This window comes from Drosophila simulans, chromosome X, assembly GCF_016746395.2.
Source record: "Drosophila simulans strain w501 chromosome X, Prin_Dsim_3.1, whole genome shotgun sequence".
NCBI classification, from domain to species: Eukaryota; Metazoa; Arthropoda; class Insecta; order Diptera; family Drosophilidae; genus Drosophila; species Drosophila simulans.
The window spans coordinates 4,453,438-4,473,653 of NC_052525.2; the positions used below are offsets into that span (position 1 = coordinate 4,453,438).

At 44.6% G+C, this 20,216-nt stretch overlaps 3 protein-coding genes across 5 annotated transcripts; 1 reads left to right on the forward strand and 2 right to left on the reverse strand.

Annotated features, from left to right (window-relative positions):
* Window positions 1-950: 950 nt before the first annotated feature.
* Window positions 951-3,001, reverse strand: LOC27206363. Of its 3 annotated transcripts, none has more exons than XM_039297215.2 (2): window positions 1,946-3,001; window positions 951-1,450 (listed from the first exon to the last, which is right to left on the reverse strand). In XM_039297215.2, exons 1-2 carry the CDS (start codon window positions 2,851-2,853, stop codon window positions 1,114-1,116), a joined length of 1,245 nt encoding a protein of 414 aa, XP_039153149.1. In that variant the 5' UTR covers window positions 2,854-3,001; the 3' UTR covers window positions 951-1,113. The 3 variants fall into 3 exon arrangements, with proteins under 3 accessions (XP_039153149.1, XP_044779586.1, XP_039153146.1); XM_044923651.1 differs by having other exon boundaries at window positions 951-1,456; window positions 1,592-3,001; XM_039297212.2 differs by having other exon boundaries at window positions 952-3,001.
* A 5,938-nt stretch (window positions 3,002-8,939) lies between these two features.
* LOC6725129 (lysM and putative peptidoglycan-binding domain-containing protein 1) lies at window positions 8,940-9,506 on the reverse strand. Its single transcript, XM_016172977.3, has 2 exons — window positions 9,475-9,506; window positions 8,940-9,411 (listed from the first exon to the last, which is right to left on the reverse strand). Exon 2 carries the CDS (start codon window positions 9,398-9,400, stop codon window positions 8,999-9,001), a length of 402 nt encoding a protein of 133 aa, XP_016038103.1. The 5' UTR covers window positions 9,401-9,411; window positions 9,475-9,506; the 3' UTR covers window positions 8,940-8,998.
* A 1,215-nt stretch (window positions 9,507-10,721) lies between these two features.
* On the forward strand, window positions 10,722-12,468 carry LOC6725130 (putative inorganic phosphate cotransporter). The gene has a single exon (XM_002106120.4). The coding sequence runs from the start codon at window positions 10,842-10,844 to the stop codon at window positions 12,279-12,281; it is 1,440 nt and encodes a 479-aa protein (XP_002106156.2). The 5' UTR covers window positions 10,722-10,841; the 3' UTR covers window positions 12,282-12,468.
* Window positions 12,469-20,216: the final 7,748 nt, after the last annotated feature.

Consider the following 20,216-nt stretch of genomic DNA (forward strand, 5'->3'; position numbering starts at 1 on the left):
GACACCCGGCCCGAGGTGGCATTAGTATTAGTATTAGTGTTATGTAGTACATCCCCTAGTATTTGTCTTGTCCTCGCCACCAAAATTGAGCTATTCTGATGCCTGCCAGGATGTATGCCAAAAGCGAGGCTAATGCCGATGCCAGGACCTCGCATGTCTCGGCTTCTACATGGAGAAAAATGCGCCCAGCCTTGGTTAGCCAACATGCATTGGCATTCTAAGAATCTATTGCTGATTTAAAACATTTGCTAATAAGCCTATTGGATGCCCAAATCTTTAGAGGATTAAACGTCACTCCATGTGCAGCTAATATCGCTCTGTGTCCGAGTTACTTGGAGCAGTTGCCAGTGTGTGTGTGTGGTTTCCCTAAGTGTACGGACTAGTAAGCTGGCTTAGCACACCAGGCTGTGAACAGGAGCAGGGGCCACTGGAACAGGCGGTATTTGAGGAGCCCAACACAGGAATACATCCACGGGAACACACGACATTATTGTTGCGAAAGACAGCAGTCGGGCGGCTGAGCAGGAGCCAACAATTAGTGTTGACAGACATTGCACTCTGCCAAAGTCCCCGGGGCAATTTGAAGGCTTGTTCTACACACACGCACACATGCACAGCTGTCAGTGGGTGTGCACACCCATACAGCCAAACACGCCCAATCCATGTACTCGCATATAATTTGAGTTCCCTCCGTGTCGTGTCAAACTGCTGCGAAATTTATGTTTAGTGCAAAGTGCCTACAGAGTGCCACGCAGAAAACGGGTTTTTCCCCCAAATAGCTCGGCTTGTATTACAGTGGGTATTACGACAAGTGCGACAGCTCACGGTGATTAAGTGGCCAGCGAAAATGATGAACTTTTTTCCACAACCCTTTTCCATCCCCCTTGCTGTATTGTAGAAACCATTATATGATATTTTTGTTCTGTTCTTTTTTTTTTTAATTGCAAATGCAAGCAGCTGGAACGGCGGGTGCTACCTCGGAATGTCGGGTCCTTGTCATGCTGTCCGAGATGCACTCCAGGCATAACTTTCCAGCTGTCTACTTGGGACGCATCCCTTAGTGTGGTTCAGGATAAACATAACAATACCGAATTGCGAAGGCGTTGTCGGGGATTACTCTAGAGCACATTGAATTTGATTCAATTGTAGCCCTCGGGCCGCCTTGATCATCTTCTCCAACCGATCCTCTACGACGAGCAGCTTCGTCAAACCTTTTGAACTCACGGGAATTTGATTCATTGCATCCAATCTCAAGTTCCTCCCTAGCTTCTTCACAGCTTTTAAACTCACGGGAATTTGATTCATTGCATCCAATCTCAAATTCCTCCCTAGCTTCTTTACAGCTTTGTCTTTTGGGGCCGCCTTGATCATCTTCTCCAACCGATCCTCTCCGACGAGCAGCTTTGTCAAACCTTTTGAACTCACGGGAATTTGATTCATTGCATCCAATCTCAAGTTCCTCCCTAGCTTCTTTACAGCTTTGTCTTTTGGGGCCGCCTTGATCATCTTCTCCAACCGATCCTCTCCGACGAGCAGCTTTGTCAAACCTTTTGAACTCACGGGAATTTGATTCATTGCATCCAATCTCAAGTTCCTCCCTAGCTTCTTCACAGCTTTTAAACTCACGGGAATTTGATTCATTGCATCCAATCTCAAGTTCCTCCCTATCTTCTTCACAGATTTGTCTTTTGGATGTAGACCTCGGGCCGCCTTGATCATCCTCTCCAACCGATCCTCTACGACGAGCAGTTTCGTCATTCCACTCGAACTCACTGGAATCTGATTCAATGCATCCAATCTCAAGTTCCTCCCTAGCTTCTTCACGGCTTTGTCTTTTGGATGTAGACCTCGGGCCGTCTTGATCATCCTCTGAAAACCATCCTCTACGACGAGCAGCTTCGTCATTCCACTCGAACTCACTGGAATCTGATTCAATGCATCCAATCTCAAGTTCCTCCCTAGCTTCTTCACAGCTTTTAAACTCACGGGAATTTGATTCATTGCATCCAATCTCAAGTTCCTCCCTATCTTCTTCACAGATTTGTCTTTTGGATGTAGACCTCGGGCCGTCTTGATCATCCTCTGAAAACCATCCTCTACGACGAGCAGCTTCGTCATTCCACTCGAACTCACTGGAATCTGATTCAATGTATCCAATCTTAAGTTCCTCCCTAGTTTCTTCACGGCTTTGCCTCTTGGATGTAGACCTCGGGCCGTCTTGATCATCCTCTGAAAACCATCCTCTACGACGAGCAGCTTCGTCATTCCACTCGAACTCACTGGAATCTGATTCAATGTATCCAATCTTAAGTTCCTCCCTAGTTTCTTCACGGCTTTGTCTTTTGGATGTAGACCTCGGGCCGTCTTGTTCATCCTCTGAAAACCATCCTCTACAACGAGCAGCTTCGTCAAACCTTTTGAACTCACGGGAAATTGATTCATCGCATCCATATTCAAGTTCCTCCCTGACTTCTTCACGGATTTGCCATTTGGATGTAGACCTCGAGCCGTCTTGATCATCCTCTGCAAACCATACTCTACGACGAGCAACTTCGTCATTCCACTCGAACTCACTGGACTCTGATTCAATGTATCGAATCTCAAGTTTCCCCCTAGTTTCTTCACGGCTTTGCCATTTGGATGTAGCTCTCGGGCGGCCTTCATCATCCTCTGCAAACCATCGTCTACGACGAGCAGCTTCGTCAAACCTTTTGAACTCACGGGAAATTGATTCATCGCATCCATATTCAAGTTCCTTCCTGACTTCTTCACGGATTTGCCTTTTGGATGCAGCTCTCGGGCGGCCTTCATCATCCTCTGCAAACCATCCTCTACGGCGAGCCACTTCGTCATTCCACTCTAACTCCTTTAAGTCCGCCCTTATCATCGACAGGCTATACATAATGTACGCGAAGATTATAGCCACGGGGCCTAGAACATAAAGAAGTGTAAGAAGCATATTGAAAATTTTCAACTTTCTGATTTTCAGGAATATATTTAAAGTGCTTTTTAGAAGTTGCTGGCTTGACTGTAAGAAAACGAATGAAATGAGTAACTTTCTGTTGAAGTGACATCAAATGACAATTGAATTTAAGTCCACAGCCTACTAAGAATAATAGACTTTATGAATACAGATATTTTTTGGTCAATTCGAGTTAGATAATAGCAGCTCTTATTTAAAGTCAGTTAAGTGCATATCTGAAGCAATAATTAAGAGATTAAACAGCTTTCAATTTATAACCGCTTAAATGGATTAATTAAACTTGGCCAAGAAGTCAACATTATTAACATGTCCAAATTGCTGTATGCTCCAAAGGAGTCTGGGCAGCGAAATGTGGGTGGCGGTGTGTGGTGGTGGCTTTCGTGGAGGAGGAGGAGGTGGAGGTGGTGGTGGAGGAGGCGGATCGGGTGGCCGGTGGTCGCCCCATCTTGCATATGCTAAACAATTTGGGGTTTTGGTGCAGCTGCTCGCAACGACCTCAGGGGCAGCCGCAGTCAAAATCCGCCCGGCCGCCACCCACTCATTACCACAAGCAGCTGCATGTGCAAGTATGTTTAATAAGGATGGAAATGGGGGTCATGTGAATGTGTGGGTGGATCGAGGGGGGGCTGTGGCTGGTGCTAGCTGGTGTTTCCGCCAAAAGGGCGGAGGGCAAATAATCCTTCACTCAAGCGATTGGCCAATTTGCGTGCATGTGTTTGTGTTTTGTGCTGCCTAACCCATGTTAATGAAGTGCTATGTGGTGAACCGAAGTGTTTTTCCAAATCCGCTAAGATTTGCTCTCCACTTTCTAATAGGGTTGTTCAAACTGTCAGACTTTTGATAGTGATATTGGGGATATATTAAATGATATCTCCATTTAGTTCTTGTTCAAAAACCTAATGCTGGAAGCTGTGTCAATTTAATATTGAAATTGAAATAGACAATGCGACAGAGGCACGAGTCTCTCTCTCTTGGAAAATTTACAAAACATGGTGCTTGCCTTGAAAACAAAGTGGCACAAAAATGACATTACACAAAAGAGGATTTATTTAGTTTATTTGCAGCATATCAGCAGCCATAACTGTCAAGTGAGTGTAGCTATTGTTTTTGTTTTTGTTGCTGGTGTAGGTGTTATTGCTGCTGTTGTTGTTGTAGCAAGGGGACATGACATGGTGGGCGGGGCATTTTGTACTAGGGGTGCAAGATCTAGAGCAGCCATCATCATCAATCATTTTGATTTGCGCTAAAAACTATGCTATGCTTTGTTACTACAATGCAATGCTGCAATGCATAAACTCAACAACAGTACAACAATTGTACAACAACAGCCGCACAACTACACCAACACCACTAGCAAAAAAGCGTAGATGTGTGGGTAAATACATATACACGGACCGAAGACGATAAACTACAGCAGCAACAACAATAAGGGCAATTGCCAGACAGAATGACAACAACATTTCATGTCGACAAGTTGCGCTGGCATTTCACTCTCCCTTTTTTGTTATGTGTTTTTTGTTTGCTACCCCTTTTTGTTGGCAGTATTTTCTGGTACTTTTATTATATTTTTATTTATTTGGTTTTTGTTTCTTTTTTTTTTTTTTTGCATAATAATGTGGGGGCTGGCGAAGTAGCGGCACTCTATGCATGCATTAGGCGAACATTAATGGAGAACAAGTATTTTTACTGCTCGCTCGTAAAGCTGCTTGTCAAATATATTTTGTGCATATATCGTAGTAGACTGTAGTTTTCGCAGGTCCCCCTCCATATTTCGCAGTCATCCTTCAGCGAAGGGAAAACATATATATATATGAGAGACATAATGAAATTTTAATTAAGCTCAAGCAGCAAGCAGAATTAAAAGACGAAATGTGCGCCTTTTAATTCAATTTATAATTACACTCGGCAGCCGGGTAGGTAGATCTTACAGCCACTCTCTCTCTCTCTTTCGCGCTCTTTCGCGCTCCATGTTCTCCTGTCTCTTTCTGTCGTCATCTCTTTCTCATCAAGTGTAGGCGTCTCTTTCGTCGCTTGCTCGCATTCGCATCGCTGCGAATCAATTAAAAAGACATTTGCGAAAATGTTGCCAAGGCAAATTGAAACTGAAACGACAACACGAATGCTTAAATGAGCGAATAAACGAAGATGCGACTGAGACGGCGCGAAAGAGACGGGTATTGCGGCGGTGGAAAGAGAGAGAGACATAGAAAGGTAGTGCGAATCAGAGAACTGCAGCCCGCCACTCGCACTCTACGTCCACCCGATAAACACTCGGTACTCTAGGCACCCCGTTTTTTTTGACACCCTACTTGCGGCAACACAAAATACTCGAGTGTTTTACCGACGTTGTGTTTTTGTTACGAGTAAAAAAACCACCCGAGGCCTGCTGCGCAATAACTATTTGGGTGAGTGGACGCACAGTCAACGATCGGCCGCACGTCATTTTTTGTATGCGGGCTGCAGTTCTCTGGTCATTTTTTGTACGCCTAAAATTTGTATGGGAGGAAGCGTGACGGGTATAAGAAATGAAGGGTAAAAGGGAATACCCAAGAAAAATTTCGTGCTCACGTCTTTGATGGACTCAATGGGTGCCACCCGTTTCGAATCATTCCGTTATTAATTTTTCACACGTCGCTACCTGAATACTCTAATGACAAATATTCTTATATAAAGTTATTTTTGAAATGAATTTTGTGACATTATGACTATAATCTATATTTAAATAATAATAACGTAAATAATATATATAATATATAATAATATATAATATAATATATAATAATATATAATATAATATATATATATATATATATATTATATTAATAATATATAATATAATAAAATATAATATAATATATATAATTATAATAATATATAATAATAAGATGAAGGGCATATTTTACAAAGTATTCGACAAAGTCTAGAGTCACGCCGAAAGAATAGTGTGTAAACGTATGGAGTGTAAAACGCATGGAGTTACGCATCTTGTCTGTGACTCGATTACCTACGAGACCACTCGAGTATTTTTGGAAACACCCGAGTATTTTTGGAAACACCCATGTGTTTAACGGTATACCCACAAGTGTTTTTCTCACTCATCCCTTTTTAGGCAGTGTGTGATCGGCACCCGCGACGCGGAGCACCGTATTGATTCGGGTGCGCGCACAACGGGGTGTCTTGTCTACATGTTCAGATTTATACTGTGTGTTTGTAAGTACCCGCGATGTGCGTGGCGGGTAGCACCCGCACACAAAATTGTAGGGTGTGAGTCGAGTGGTAAAAAAGTGCCACCCTTGCAGTTCTCTGGTGCGAATGCATAAATGAATGCCACATTGCACGAATGAATGATGATTGTCCCGCTGCTGATGACGATGATGATGGCGGTACAAGTGTGAATCCGACTGTGCGACTCAAGACGTTGTTCCCACTCCTCCATTTAAAGGATTTCGCCCAGGACCTCCCATTTGGCCAATCCCGCACCGTCTGTCATTAACGTAATTCAATAACCTTCATCTGGCCAGTTGTCCATGATGATTGTTGATTGTTTTTCATGCGATGCCAGAGCGCCTCGAAATTTGCAATTAATAATTGGCACAGCGAATGTGCGAATGCCTTGAAATTCGATCCCTTAAATAAGTTTTCAATACGAAAACATACTCGTACTATATGCGAAAATATAAATATGCTCCTTGAAATTCAAATGCAGAGCCAAGCTTATTGCTTTAAAGATGGTGTGAAAATGTTATGGATGTGCAAGCGTTGAGCTTGGAAGACCGTATAATCTAGTTATTGGACAAACTCCAGCATTGGCAAATACGTTCGGATGACAATTGTCGCATAGCTGCATCTGTCCCATATGCTGCATGTGTGCCATTTATGAACATAATCCCCTTTGCCACATCGTCCAACCCACTCGGCTGCCCCCCTGGCAAACAGACATAAATCAAAAACTCAACGAAAACCTTCAAACGTTCAATATGAGAATGCCTTGGATTGTGGCCCCCAGCCATTTCTCATTTCTCAAAGAGATCCAATCCATAGCCCCATTCGCAATTGCACTAATCTCATGCCATGCAGCTGTCCCCCCTTTTCGCTTTCGCTGCAAACTTTCTAATAATTTCTATTTGAAAGCCCGGCCAAAGTTGTGCGTGGTGTGCAAAACTGTCATAATTCATAAGTCGCCCGAAAACCCAACCCAAACCAAGCCCAACCAAACCCAACCAAACCAAACCCAACCGAAGCAGAAACTGAAGCTCAAGCTCCGGCTGAAACTGAAACTGAAGCCAACGGGAATGGGAATATCTGAATGGGTAGAGTGGAGCTCCTGCTGTCTGTGTATAATTACATGGTTCAACTGTCACGGCGGAAAACAAATAAATGAGTTTCGCTCGCAAAACTTTGTTCTTTGTGCAACTTCTGGCCATCGATCCGCAAATATGGGAGTACCAATGCAGTGACAACCCAAGCACCACCATCGCCATCACCACCACCATCACCATCAGCAAATCGAACTGTCTGACCCACTCATCAATCAATCGATTGGGCGGCAAGCCATGTAAATTCTAAAGCGAATCAATATAAATGCCACCTGGCTGCTTGGCATTCAAAAATTAATTCAGATTGCAATTCCTTTGAATTATACGCATCAGCAAACTATGATTTCTCATGAAATATTAATGCCGGCATGCGACATTTGATATTTGGCGATGTGCGCTTTTGTTTTTGTGCCCCATCGCTAGACATTGAATTGCACACTTAGAAAAAATAGTTAGCCACATAAAGATATTTTACAGAAAAATATTGGTTTTTGAAATTGCAAAACTTTACTAGTAATATGAATTTTGAGTACTTTCTGTTTAAATTGTAGATACTTAATGTTCTTAGCCCCGCCTTTGGCTTTTTCTTGCAGTGTACCCAAAGGGCCGTGACCAACTTCGTTATCATTGTCAACATGCCGTTGAGTGCCGAGTCTCGAAACCCGAGCACCGAACACCGAACCCCAAGTCCCGTTTCCCGATTCTCGATTCCCCAATCTCGAAGTCCTTCGCCCTAGCCGCCGCATAATCAGAGCAATTTCAAAGTTGCGTCTGTCAGAAAGGCAGAAAATGTGGCCTTCCATTCCATACTTGCCTCCATACTGATTTCTGCACCACCACTACTTCGGGGTGGCGGCATTTTTTTGGTGGCTTTTTTGTTGGCACTTCCTTTTTGACACCGGCGTTCCGCTACGTTTCACGGCTGCCATTTCACCTGGCTACCACGTCGCACGACCTCGTCGCCCATCGTGTCTATCAATGCCCGGGCGATTGTCCTCGCACAATCCGCTTGTCAGCCGGAAAATGTGAATTTATCACACGAGCACGTACGCATATTCCCCGTTGTCCTTTTTTGCCAGGAGCCATCCGGATGGGTGGCCACCCCCCAGTCCGCCACCTCACGGCGGCTCACATTCGTCCAGATTAGTTAATATTCGCATTTGAATATGAGCAGGCGCTTATCTGGACCGGAGCACACGGACTTCCCCCCAACTGGATGTCGCTTGGCGCTGCTCTATGCGCTTCTCAAAAAGTCCAGCTAAGTGGGCGAAAATCGCAGCATGTCTTAATTGCATCCTGCTGCTGGCAAATTCACTTCTGCCACAATTAAGAGCCAATTTCAGAGCTAGCAGCCCCAAGGGGTTGCCTAATCAGCGCGACAGGAGGTTGTCGCGGTTGTCGGCCAATGTCGCCTGCATTCGCTTTTTCGGCATCGCATCTCTGCTTTGTTTCCGCCACGGCGCTACTTAAATGCCAGATTCCCGAGCTCAAAAAGGCCAAAATGGTGCCAGCTGCGTTGGTCTTTCTCTTAGCTGCTGCATCTGAAGGATAAAGGATAAAATGGCAATGGGAGAGTCAAATGTTCCAAGAACTTAGATAGAACTTATTTGTATTAAAATATTAATTTTATGAAATGCGTATACCAAATTACAAACGAACAATTTATTTCAGTTGTTATCGATGTGCATTGCCGTGGAGCTCATTGAAGAACTTCCTTCATAACTGTGATGAACAGCAGGGGATCATCATCGTCGGCAAAAGGATTTGGATTTGGATCACTTTGGCGATAAAAATGTGACGGCAAGTTCGGCGTAACTTTTCTGGTAGGTGTCTCCGGATTTTCGTCGGACTCTGATTTCTGTGGACACCCCATCTGGAACCGACTGCTTGGTACGGGCACCCAAACGTGACGGCGTGCCTGCAGGACATCCTGGCTGTGCATTCGATTCGCCCTGCAGATGCGCCCAATGCTGGTGTCGTACTTTAAAGCCAGACGAGTCATCGTGTCCTCGGCGGTGATCGAATGTCTTGTCCAGCGCTCGGATCGCAATCGACTACAGCTGCAGATATTGGGACCCCGATCTTCCGCCAGGCTGGCCATAGCTTCGGTTTCTAGGGGGAGGGGAAAAAACGATAAGCAATTGTGTTTGTTTACCAATACGTAGGTTTTCATACTTGAGCACTATGGCAATGCCTACCAGCCTTCATTATATTGGCATACTCGGCTGCATATTCGCACCTCCTTTGATGCCGATCATCTGTGTCAACGAATGTCTGTCGGCGGGCGTCCGATTCGCGGTTTATGCAAATTACTTGCCATACATATCGCCGCCAGTGCGTCGTAATCAACTCATGGGCCATCGTTGCGTATACGTAATCAACTCGGCCGACGCGTCGTGTGTGAGCGCATAATACGCCCCGTTGGCAGGGAAAGAATGGGAAATGGACGGAAAAGGATGCTGCTCTCCGTCCGGGTCAGCCGCAAAGGTGTCGTCATCTTCGTCAGCATTGGGGTATTTTCGCTTTTATTTTCCCTTTTTTCCTTTTTTTTTTTTTGTTCTACTTAAGCCGCCTTGCTTATAATCCCTTCTGCGCCAGCCGTGTTTCACGCAATTCCTGCCGGGATAATGCCGTGTACTCGGCGAAAATTGGGAATAATTTACGGATTAGTCATGGACTTGGTTAATGCGCCCAGCGAATCGCTGCTGAGTGGACCACTGCAGAGTTGTTTACGCATGTTTGTTGCGGTGATTCTTATATTTATAACAATGCACGGACTTTAACAGATGAAATTGAAAAGGAAAGCAATTGTATTTGAGGTGAAAACTGCTTGAAGTAACTATACCCTTTTCTTCATACTCATGGCAGTTCCTGAAAATACTTAACTCATAAATTGGAGAAGAATACAGTCACCCCTGGTTGAATCTGTCCTCACTTCCGCATCCAATTGGATTTGTTTACGTTACTTTGCATTGGATGAGGCCCAATTTGATTTCGGCAAACAGCCTACGCAAAAAAAAAAGTAACCCCTTGTATTTTATATTATATATACACAATCCCCCGTGATTCCAGCCATATTCATTCGTTTGTCAATGGCTTCATTTGGCTGCCGTAAGATATGCGAAATTGATATGAATGACAAAATCGAGCGGGCAAGGGTAAGGATTCGCCCCCATTTGCTGGTTGGGCTTCCAAGTATCGGATTGCTTGCGTTTGGGGGTAATCTAGTGTGAAGTCGTTTGACTGCATGAATTTAATATGGGTTTAAACGAAGCTGGGTGTCAGTTTTCCCATAATTGCAAAGAAAAACAAATAAAATATATTTGTTGTTAGCTTTAAAATAGTTATGAAACATAATTGAGTTCAAAATTCAATTCGGATCCTATTAGCATTCGTTTAGAAATCAAATGAGCTAACACCATTCAAAAAATCGAATCGTTGAGCATGAATAAATCATTTAAAAATGTGGGAATAACAAATACCATTTTCCTGCCTACTCGAGAGAGAATAACCCATCCAAAACGAAGGCGAGCAATCTGGAAATGGCCGACGCCGCTGGAGTGCAGGACTCCAAGGGAGTTACTAATCGGAATCGCAGTGACCAGGAGGCGAAGATGGAGCGCTACGAATCCGATGGGCAGATTCCCAGGTGCCGAAAGACCCGATTCTTCGTCGTCCTGATGCTCTTCTCGGGAATGGCCAATGCCTATGTGATGCGCACAAATATGTCCGTGGCGATTGTGGCCATGGTCAACCACACGGCAATCTCGCATACCAAATCGTCGGCTCAATCGAAGGAACGGGATGGTGACTTCGAGTGGAGCTATAAGCTGCAGGGCTACATCCTCTCTAGCTTCTTCTACGGCTATGTGATAACCCAGATACCCTTTGGCCTGATGATCAAGTACTACGGCGCTCGGCATTTTCTCGGCTGGGGCATGATGATCAACTCGTTGGCCGCCTTCTTCATTCCGATCTCGGCGAGATCGGGTGGCGTCGTCGGTCTGTGTGTGGTGCGTTTCATCCAGGGCCTGGGCGAGGGACCCATTGTGCCCTGCTCCCACTCCCTCCTGGCCCAGTGGGTTCCTCCGGACGAGAGATCACTGGCCGGAGCAGCGGTCTACGCGGGTGCCCAGTTCGGTACCATAGTATCGATGCCATTGAGTGGCCTACTGGCCCACTACGGTTTCGATGGCGGCTGGCCATCGATCTTCTACGTCTTCGGCCTGGTCAGCACCATCTGGTGTGTAATCTTCATCTGCCTGGTGCAGGAGAGTCCGGCCGTAAGCACACGCATCTCGGAGGCGGAGAGGCGGCACATCATGGAGGCCATTTGGCAGGCGCAGCCGGAGGAAAGGGGCAGGATACCCTTTGTGGGCATTGCCAAATCGCCACCCTTCTATGCCATTCTGGTGGCCCATGCCGGGCACAATTATGGCTATGAAACGCTGATGACCATGCTGCCCACCTATATGTACAGAGTTCTCAATGTGAACATCCGCACAAACGGCATAATATCCTCGCTGCCCTACCTGGCCATGTGGATTCTGGCCATTGTGTTTGGCATCCTGGCGGATTGCCTCATCCGGCGGAACTGTTCCATCACCGTAGTCCGCAAGTTGATGAACAGCCTGGGCCAGTACGGACCCGCCCTGGCCCTAATCTCCGTGGGCTTTGTGCACCACAGCCTCTGGCTGACCAGCGTGATTTTCATCCTGGGCATGGGACTCAACGGTGCCATCTACTGCGGCTTCAAGATCAATCACCTCGACCTGTCGCCGCGCTTCGCCGGCCTGCTAATCTCCATAACCAATTGCGTGGCCAACTTGGTGGGTCTGATGGCGCCCATGGTGGCCGGTTATGTGATCGACCCCAAGCCCAGCGTGGATAACTGGAGGATTGTGTTTAATATTGCTGCTGCTATTTTTATTTTCACCGCCAGTTTTTATAACGTATTTGCCAGCGGCAAGCAGCAATGGTAAACTCGTTAATAATAATATGAAGAAAACGAAGAGTTGCGCAAAAAGTCAGTTGTAATAATGGTAACTAACACAGACAATCTGTTGCGGAATGGCCGCCGACATAGCAACTGAAACTGAAACTAAAACCGAACGGCGGCCATCAGGACATCAATCAAATGGCCGCATGTCCTTTGGCCTGGTCGGGCCATTTAATTTCGCATTTGTGCCATTTATTTTATGGCACATTTCTGGGCCTAATTAGCAGGGATCGGATGGCCACTTGTCCTCGTCATGGTTTTGGCCAAACATTCGCCGGCAACCGAAAATTGTCAGGCCATCAACAGGGCGTTTGTAAATTAACAATGATTTATTCGAACTTGTCGTCTGCCAGCGCAACTCGAACATTTTCGCCTCGTGTTTGGCAGGAACATCGAATGGCTTACTTAAAATCCATTTTCAAATGTTACTAATTTATTGCAGATACATTTTCCTATAATTCTTTGTACTTCTGATCGACATAGAGATAAACGTGTTTGCCCTTTGACATAGCCGTCGTTGTTAAAGGGATTCAAGCGGATTCAAACGAGATTATGTGCGCATCTGCTTCGATTTCCGTGGACCTTTTTAAACTGGCCCAGTTAATCTGTGACTCGTAATCCATTAAGCTTTTCAATTTCGCCCCCTGGCAGCTAGCTACCCTTGCCCAAATCAGGTTAAACACGGGCGCTGATGTCTCCATCATCCGTTTACCAAATGGGGATGAGGAGCTGCCAAGGAGGAGGAGGAGGCTGGGGCCAAAGCGTTCCGGCAAGTTTAAGCAGCTTAAGTTTCATTGCAACAATAATTTGCGTGCGATAGCAGCAGCTAGAGCTATACGGGTGCACACATACATATGTACATATGGACACAGGTGTGCGTCCAGGCCCACAGATACTCACCGGCACGCCCACAGACACCTGGCCACAGAATGTTCGCCACTCTTGTAATAACCAGCTAGCACACAGGCACAAGGACACCGAGTGGGTGGATATGTGGGCGGCTGGGCGTTCGAACGGGTGCGATTCCAGCTCCTGACTGCTGCCAAAGTTGGCCAGAATGTTAACTTGTCTGCACGTTTCGTTTTGTCGCCAGTGAAGCGACTAGATAGGGCGGGACATGTAATTGGGTTTTCACTTGATTCAACATGCGCCAAAATGTCAAAGTGCACCGCAAGTTTCCTCGTCTATTTCCCAGCTGCAGCTCCTGTTCCTTTTTTTTTTGCCGCTCCCCCGATTTCTATTCGGATTTGGATTTTGGATACCGACTCCAACTGCGATTCGGATTCGGATTTCGACTCGGATGCACCCACGATTCAGGTGACGGTGAAAACTGGCAACACAGCATAAAGCTAAGGCTAAATCTAAAGCTAAAGCCCAGGAATTGTCATCTCGGACGACTTACGTTCGCTGGGAGAAATCGAAACCCTTTCCCATGGGGTACCAATGTGCATATAGTTCAGAAAAATGTATTCAATAGAATTTCGTGATACAAATCATTTTGGAACTGAAATCACATATTTTATGTGAGTATTTTTGAGCAGTTATTAAATATTGAGGGTCTACTGTAACCGGAAATCCGTTGCGCTGTTGTTCAGCTGTGCAAATCCCCGGCCGCGGATTGAATGTTTTCATTATTTGGCTTTCACATAAATATACATATATGTACATACATATATGCCAATGCATATCGCATATCGGTATAAACATGTCTATATCCCCAGCTGAATGGCGACTGTAATCGGTTTTTGGCATTTGCTTTGCTGAACGCCATTATTTTCGGTGCAACAATGCGCTAATTAGGCGTCGATTCCCAAATACCGTCGCTAATTCCATGCCCCTTGGCATATTGGTAGAACCGCCGAATGCAACGCAAGCCGGAGCTTAAAAAAGATTCATTTGGCTAATTAAATGTCATAATTCCAGCATTTTGTAAGCGGCCTTTGGCCAGTTTGCAGTGCGTTTGCCGCACGCTAATTCCAAACTAGCAAAAGTAATAGTAATAGTAATAGTAGTAATAGTAGTGCATACCTGCTGGCTAAGCCTCTGAAAATGTCCATCGCTTTTTGTATTTGCCTTTGTATTTTTTGAGTGCACACTCACTTCCGAGCAATTTGAACGGCATTCACATCAGAAACAGAACCCTGCGAAGAACCAGCTTTTATGCGAATCCGATGTTTATGCTTCGATATTGAAAAGTTACGATAATGTGACTGGGCTACCATGACTTCGATCTTTGTCTTCGATTTGTGGCTCTCGAGTGCAGCCAGCTCAAGTGGGCTGAGTGGGCTAAGTGGGCGTGGCCGCACCCTGGTCTCAGATTCAGATGCTGCTCGTTATGACTGCAGAGAGGGAAAAAGGTGAATATTTGTGCGTATTTGAAAAAAAACATATTTCCAGAAGAGCCTTTTGAGCTCATTGAGAGTCAAGACTACTGGTTGTATAATATATATAATACCCATTCAATCGTATTGTTTTCATTCGCCTGACCACAGTTTTTCTCGCAGTCTGCAGCTCTTGTGTGTCTGTGCTTTTGACAAATAAGCAATTTATAAATCATTTTTATTTCCATTCTTGGAGCACTCCACTTGCATATTTAGTCCCTCCCCCACATGTCCAGAGTTCGTTTATTGATTTTACCATTTTGTTTGTTTTACTTATATATGGTTTAGTCGGAATTTTTCCTATGCTCCTTGTTTGAAAATCAAAAATAGGGCATGGCGGGAAAAAACCAAAACGAAACACTCAACTCGCGACCCAAATACCTATCCGTATGGTAGATACACATATATAGTTTTGGGTGTTTTATTTAAATGCCCGGGCGAAATTGGATATGGGATAACAATGTGGCGAGGCCAATGGTCAATTGCCCGGCCAAATCATCCATAAAAAATGACCATTTTTCCATGCCGAAGAGCTAGTAAGTCCCACTAACTAACCCCGAAAAAAACGCATCGCTTGGCATGGCAACCGCAGACTTTGAACTTCCAGCCTCGAAGCCGTGTAACCTGAGGCAATAGCTTAGCCAATGATTTGGTTAATGGTTTAGGCGTGGGGTGGGTGAGGTGCAGCGGGGGTCAGAGGGTAACTGGAAGCTGAAAGCCGCAATTTGCAGTAGTTCTCCAATGCGAAACCAAACGACTCCCCGCTGTCCAATTTCAGTTGCGCGTGACAGATGTCAATGCTTGCCGCATAAATGGATGCATTTAGCAGGTGAAACACATAAATATGGCCACTGCTGCAATCTCAGCAGGGCGAAAAGATATTAGTTCCCAATGCAAATATGCAAATGTATATATGCGGTATAACATGTATTTAATAAATAAATTCAAGGAGTTATGTGCTAGTTTCGATTTCGTTTAGGCATTAAATATTTCACCAATGGATTTACGCAATAAAGAGCTGACTGTATGCAGCGAAATGGAATTGAAACGAGACAAGTGCGCCGAAATGCCGAAAAATTGTACAAAATTGTTGCAAAGACTAACATTATTTTATTGCAAATGGCTATAGATAGCGCAGAGTGAAAAATGGCAAATGCAATGCATTTTTGGGGGAAATTCGAATTTAAAGGCGGCCCTCGCTCGCTATTTTCTCATTTTCTGGGAAATCTCGTTAGTGAAAATGATACTCAACCGCAGGCGAGTGCACACACACACACACACGCACACGCATACAGATGCAAATGCGGGGGAATCGTGGATGTGACGGCTGCCACTGAAAATGCAACAACTGCGCCACCGGAAGTGCACTTATGCCGCGCACTTCTATTTCCGCTGCTGTTTCAGTTCGCAGTTTGCCGTTTGGCGATAAAGATTGATGGCAGCCGGAGGTCAAAGTTCACCCACAGAACTCGCCCCCAAAACCGAATGCCAAACTACCGATCGCCAACTAGTAACTACCCCCTAATTTGCCCATAATTCGTTTCAATCGATAGATCAACAATTGCTAATTCTTCGCGTCTGGCCTGCAGCTGCACTATTTGCCAATTAAATGCTAATAAAACCTTGCTTGATGATTAGTTACTCGGCAACAACAATCGCTGATTTTGCTGGCCAGTTGTGATGCGATATACAGTTCCATTAAATCCCATGATTGATGGCACGGCTTATTTATAGGCTGGTTAATTGAAAGTGTGCCAGTTCCAATTGAATAAGCGTGTAATGCACTTGATTGATTGCCCAACTCACTGTTGACCCAAATCTGTAGCGTAATTAACTGCGCATTCCCGGGGTCTAAATTCAAATTATTGGTTATTTAATTTTGCTACATTTTTGTGCATTTTGCATACTGCTTTAACGCAACTGCAAGTCTGATTCTAGGAGTAGTGTTATGAAATGTTTCCACTTCTTAAACTTGCTTTGCTCGATTAAGATTCCAGTCGGAGTTCCGCTGAGCCATTCGATTGATGGATTGATAAACCAAACGATTGACAGTTGGCCATTCAGCCAGCCAGCGAAGCGGAGTTTTTCATTCAGTTTTCCATCGAGTGCCGACACGTTGCCAACACATTTGCCAAGCCTGATGGGTGAAAAGTGGGTGATGTACGATGGCGCAGGGTGGGAAAATGCTGGAAAATGCCACGTGTCTAGCGATGTGTCGCCATGCGATTTGAAAATATTTGCCAGCGTCGAGGCGAAAATTGTAAATAATAATAAACGGTTTATAGGCGCGGCGTTGACAACGATATCCCGATGATGGCAACAATGAGAACTAAACTGACACACACACACACGCATACTGTGCATGTGCGACTTGAGAGTCATCAGCACCCAGCCGCCCATGAGGAGAACCACCCACGGCCGCACCCACAGCCCACCACCACCCACTTCGAAGGAAGGCACGGAAGGACAACAAAAGCCAAAGCCGCACATGGTTGTTGTTGCCTTAAGTAATCCGATTTAAAATGCACCAAATACATAATACACCCGCACAATCGCATTCGCATACGATCACGTCGACTTTCCGGACCCCCCGCTCCATTCCTTACCCCACGGCTTTCCCACACGGTTAAAAAATTAATCATAAACGGAAGCGACCATATATTTAGTGTTTTAAAATGTAAACCACCTTTTGTCACCCTTGTTGATAGTTTCAAAAGCTAGCGAACGAAGAGGTGGTGAAGGTGAATGTTTTAGATCATTGGAACATTTCTAGAGCCATGTACACATATGAAATAGAAGATCTACTAATTTTTTATGGTGCATCGCCTTACTTAACACCCACGCCCATTTTCCTCACGTTTATCCCTTCAGAGCTCGCATTTGTCCTCAGTGCTGGTGGTGTTGTTAGTGTTGGATAACGTCAAACTACATATCGTACTTATAGTATATAGCCGGGCTTTTGGTCCTCCTTATCCCTACATCGCCAGAAACACACCCTCCCCCCGCCCGCCGATCCATGCCCCCCTTTTTCGAAGGCAATGTGGGTTTTGTATTTTGCGCATTACTTGCTTATTTTTTACGGTCCCAGTGTGCATGTGAATGTGCGAGTGTTTGTGTGTGTGTGAGCTCTTCTTCTTCGTTTCCCCGTTTTTTTTTTTTTTTTTTTTGTTACCCGTGTATCTGTGTGGGTGTGTGTGAGTAATATTACTCTGTTGTCGTCGCCAACGTCAGCAAAGTTGTCGCCCTCAAATTCAATCTGCATTTTATTCCATTTTATTTTACTTTCCCAACGCCCAACTTTAAATATATCTAACTACATGACAAGGTCGGGCGATGGGCGATGGGCGTTGGCGGCGGGGGGTAGAATTTGTTGGACGGGATGCTCACCAACAACAACAGCAATGAATACGGTGGGTGTAATCTACAGTAATCTGGCAACAGCAACAAAGTGAATAAAGTGATGACAAAAGTAAACTGTATCCAAAACAAAACCCCAATGAAGTTTATGATTTCGATTCTGCTCAACTAGAGAATCGAATTCAACTGTAGGTATATTAACATTGAATGCGATTCGTGCAGAGGGAGCACACAACTAAACTGTACAATAAAAAATATAACTAAAAAAAAGCAGTTTATGATTTCAATTTCGGTTTTGCAATATAAGAGGATATTTCACGCACGATAGAGGAGTTCTTCTTTTTTACTCTCTCAGCCTTTTAATGTGCAGCCAATAAATGATGAAAGATTATGTATTCCATTTCTTTGAATACACATCAAATTGTTTGTGGTCTCATAAATATATATATACATACATAAATTTGTGGGCAGTGGCAACGGTGCGTATGTGCAATTCGGCACTGCCTTCATTGTGTCAAAAGTTCCTTAGCTAAAATAACATGAAAATGAGCCACATGCATAAAGGAGTTCCGAACTCAAAGATACATAGTTACAATAAACAATTAATAGATCATTTAATTCCCTAAATATGTATTAAATGTACAAATTACCAGCTTTATCCGCTTAGCCAATGGGAATGTATAAATAATCTCGCCTTTAAAAAAAAAAAGAACTTGAAAATTATTTAAGAGGCTTAGGCCGTGATTTTGTGGAATTCCCGTGGGCAGTGAAATCTCAGTACGCATTCGAATATATTTGCATTCGAATTTAAGAGGACGGAAACTTTTTGCCCATTTTGCTGGTCGAAAAATGTGTTGCCTACATTCGGGCGCTGTTTGTTTATTAGCCAATGCATTATGGGATTTCATTAGCATACCATATTTGCCGGCAATTCAATGGGATCGGATGAAAAATGAAGCCAAGTGTTGACAGAGCGAGAGCGAGAGGGGGGTAGGTAGAAAGAGACCCCACTATACGCAGTCGACACACGACATGCCCACATTGTTGAGGGGGCGTGTTTTATCAGCATATTAACGATTATTTTCGACATTGCATATGAATACATAAATAAACAAAAATACGCCATCAACAAATATAAATGCATGTACAAATAAAGACCATGTGTGGGTGTGTGTGTGTGTGTGCGCGCGCGTGTAGCAATAATAACAATAACAATGTAAAATCGCTTAGATTTCAACCGCAGAAAGAGAGGGGCAAGCGGAGTGGGGCGTGAAAGGGATGGGCGAACAACAAGAGAAAGGCGGAACGGAAGCGGAACGGAGAATTGCAATCCACGAGGAGCCAGATCCAGAAATAAGGCAAAAAGCAGCGGAAGCACAACGTGGATGCTCGGGAGCCTGGAAAAAAGTTATTCGAAATGCCTCTGGGCACGTACAATCCATTCATTCAGCAAATACCAATAATAGACACGTACGGCAAGAGCCGTGCGAGTGGGACGGCGGCCATCTGGTGTGCGACAGAGACGGACGTATGCGGGCTGTGTGCGGCGAGGAAATGAAGGCATTTGAAAATGGCACAAAACACAAAAGTCAATGAATAAGCAGCCAGTGCAAGTAAAGCAAATTTGCTAAAGACAATGGGACTTTCGAGAGGAGTGAAGGGGGGAGGAAGAAGAAGTGGATACACCGAAAGAAATCGCACCTACATACTCTTTTAATTCATTTAAATACATACATTTTTACAGCAACATGTTTGATAAATCTATAAGAACTACCAGCTTATGGAGATGTAGTTAATGTTGAAGTGCCATAACTCAAATAATTCCCACGCTCACTTTGTGTCAAATATATATATATTTTTTTTTCTGCCTGCATTAGGGAATATTCAGAGGAAAAGGGCAGGAAGTACGCCCAAGTATGGAACGATGCGACACACATGGCATAAGAAAACAATATGGCAAAACAATTTAGATAAGTTCAAACAACTGCCGTTTCTCCCCCACCCGCTCCACCTCCAGAACACCCATCCTCGATTCCATTGCCCCTCCGGAAAACGCCTTGGAATGAAAATGTTTTTCTTGCCTAGGAATGCTGGGCCTGCAGGGCGAGAAGAACTAGAAGAAAGTCGGTGATGCTGCTCCCCGCCATGTTAAAATAATAGTTGCGTTTCCCCAGCTCCCG

What these genes read in the sequence shown, in the direction of transcription:
- LOC27206363 (XM_039297212.2), bottom strand. Translation starts at nt 2,853, where the DNA reads ATGACGAAGTGGCTCGCCGTAGAGGATGGTTTGCAGAGGATGATGAAG.
- LOC6725129 (XM_016172977.3), bottom strand. Translation starts at nt 9,400, where the DNA reads ATGGCCAGCCTGGCGGAAGATCGGGGTCCCAATATCTGCAGCTGTAGT.
- LOC6725130 (XM_002106120.4), top strand. Translation starts at nt 10,842, where the DNA reads ATGGCCGACGCCGCTGGAGTGCAGGACTCCAAGGGAGTTACTAATCGG.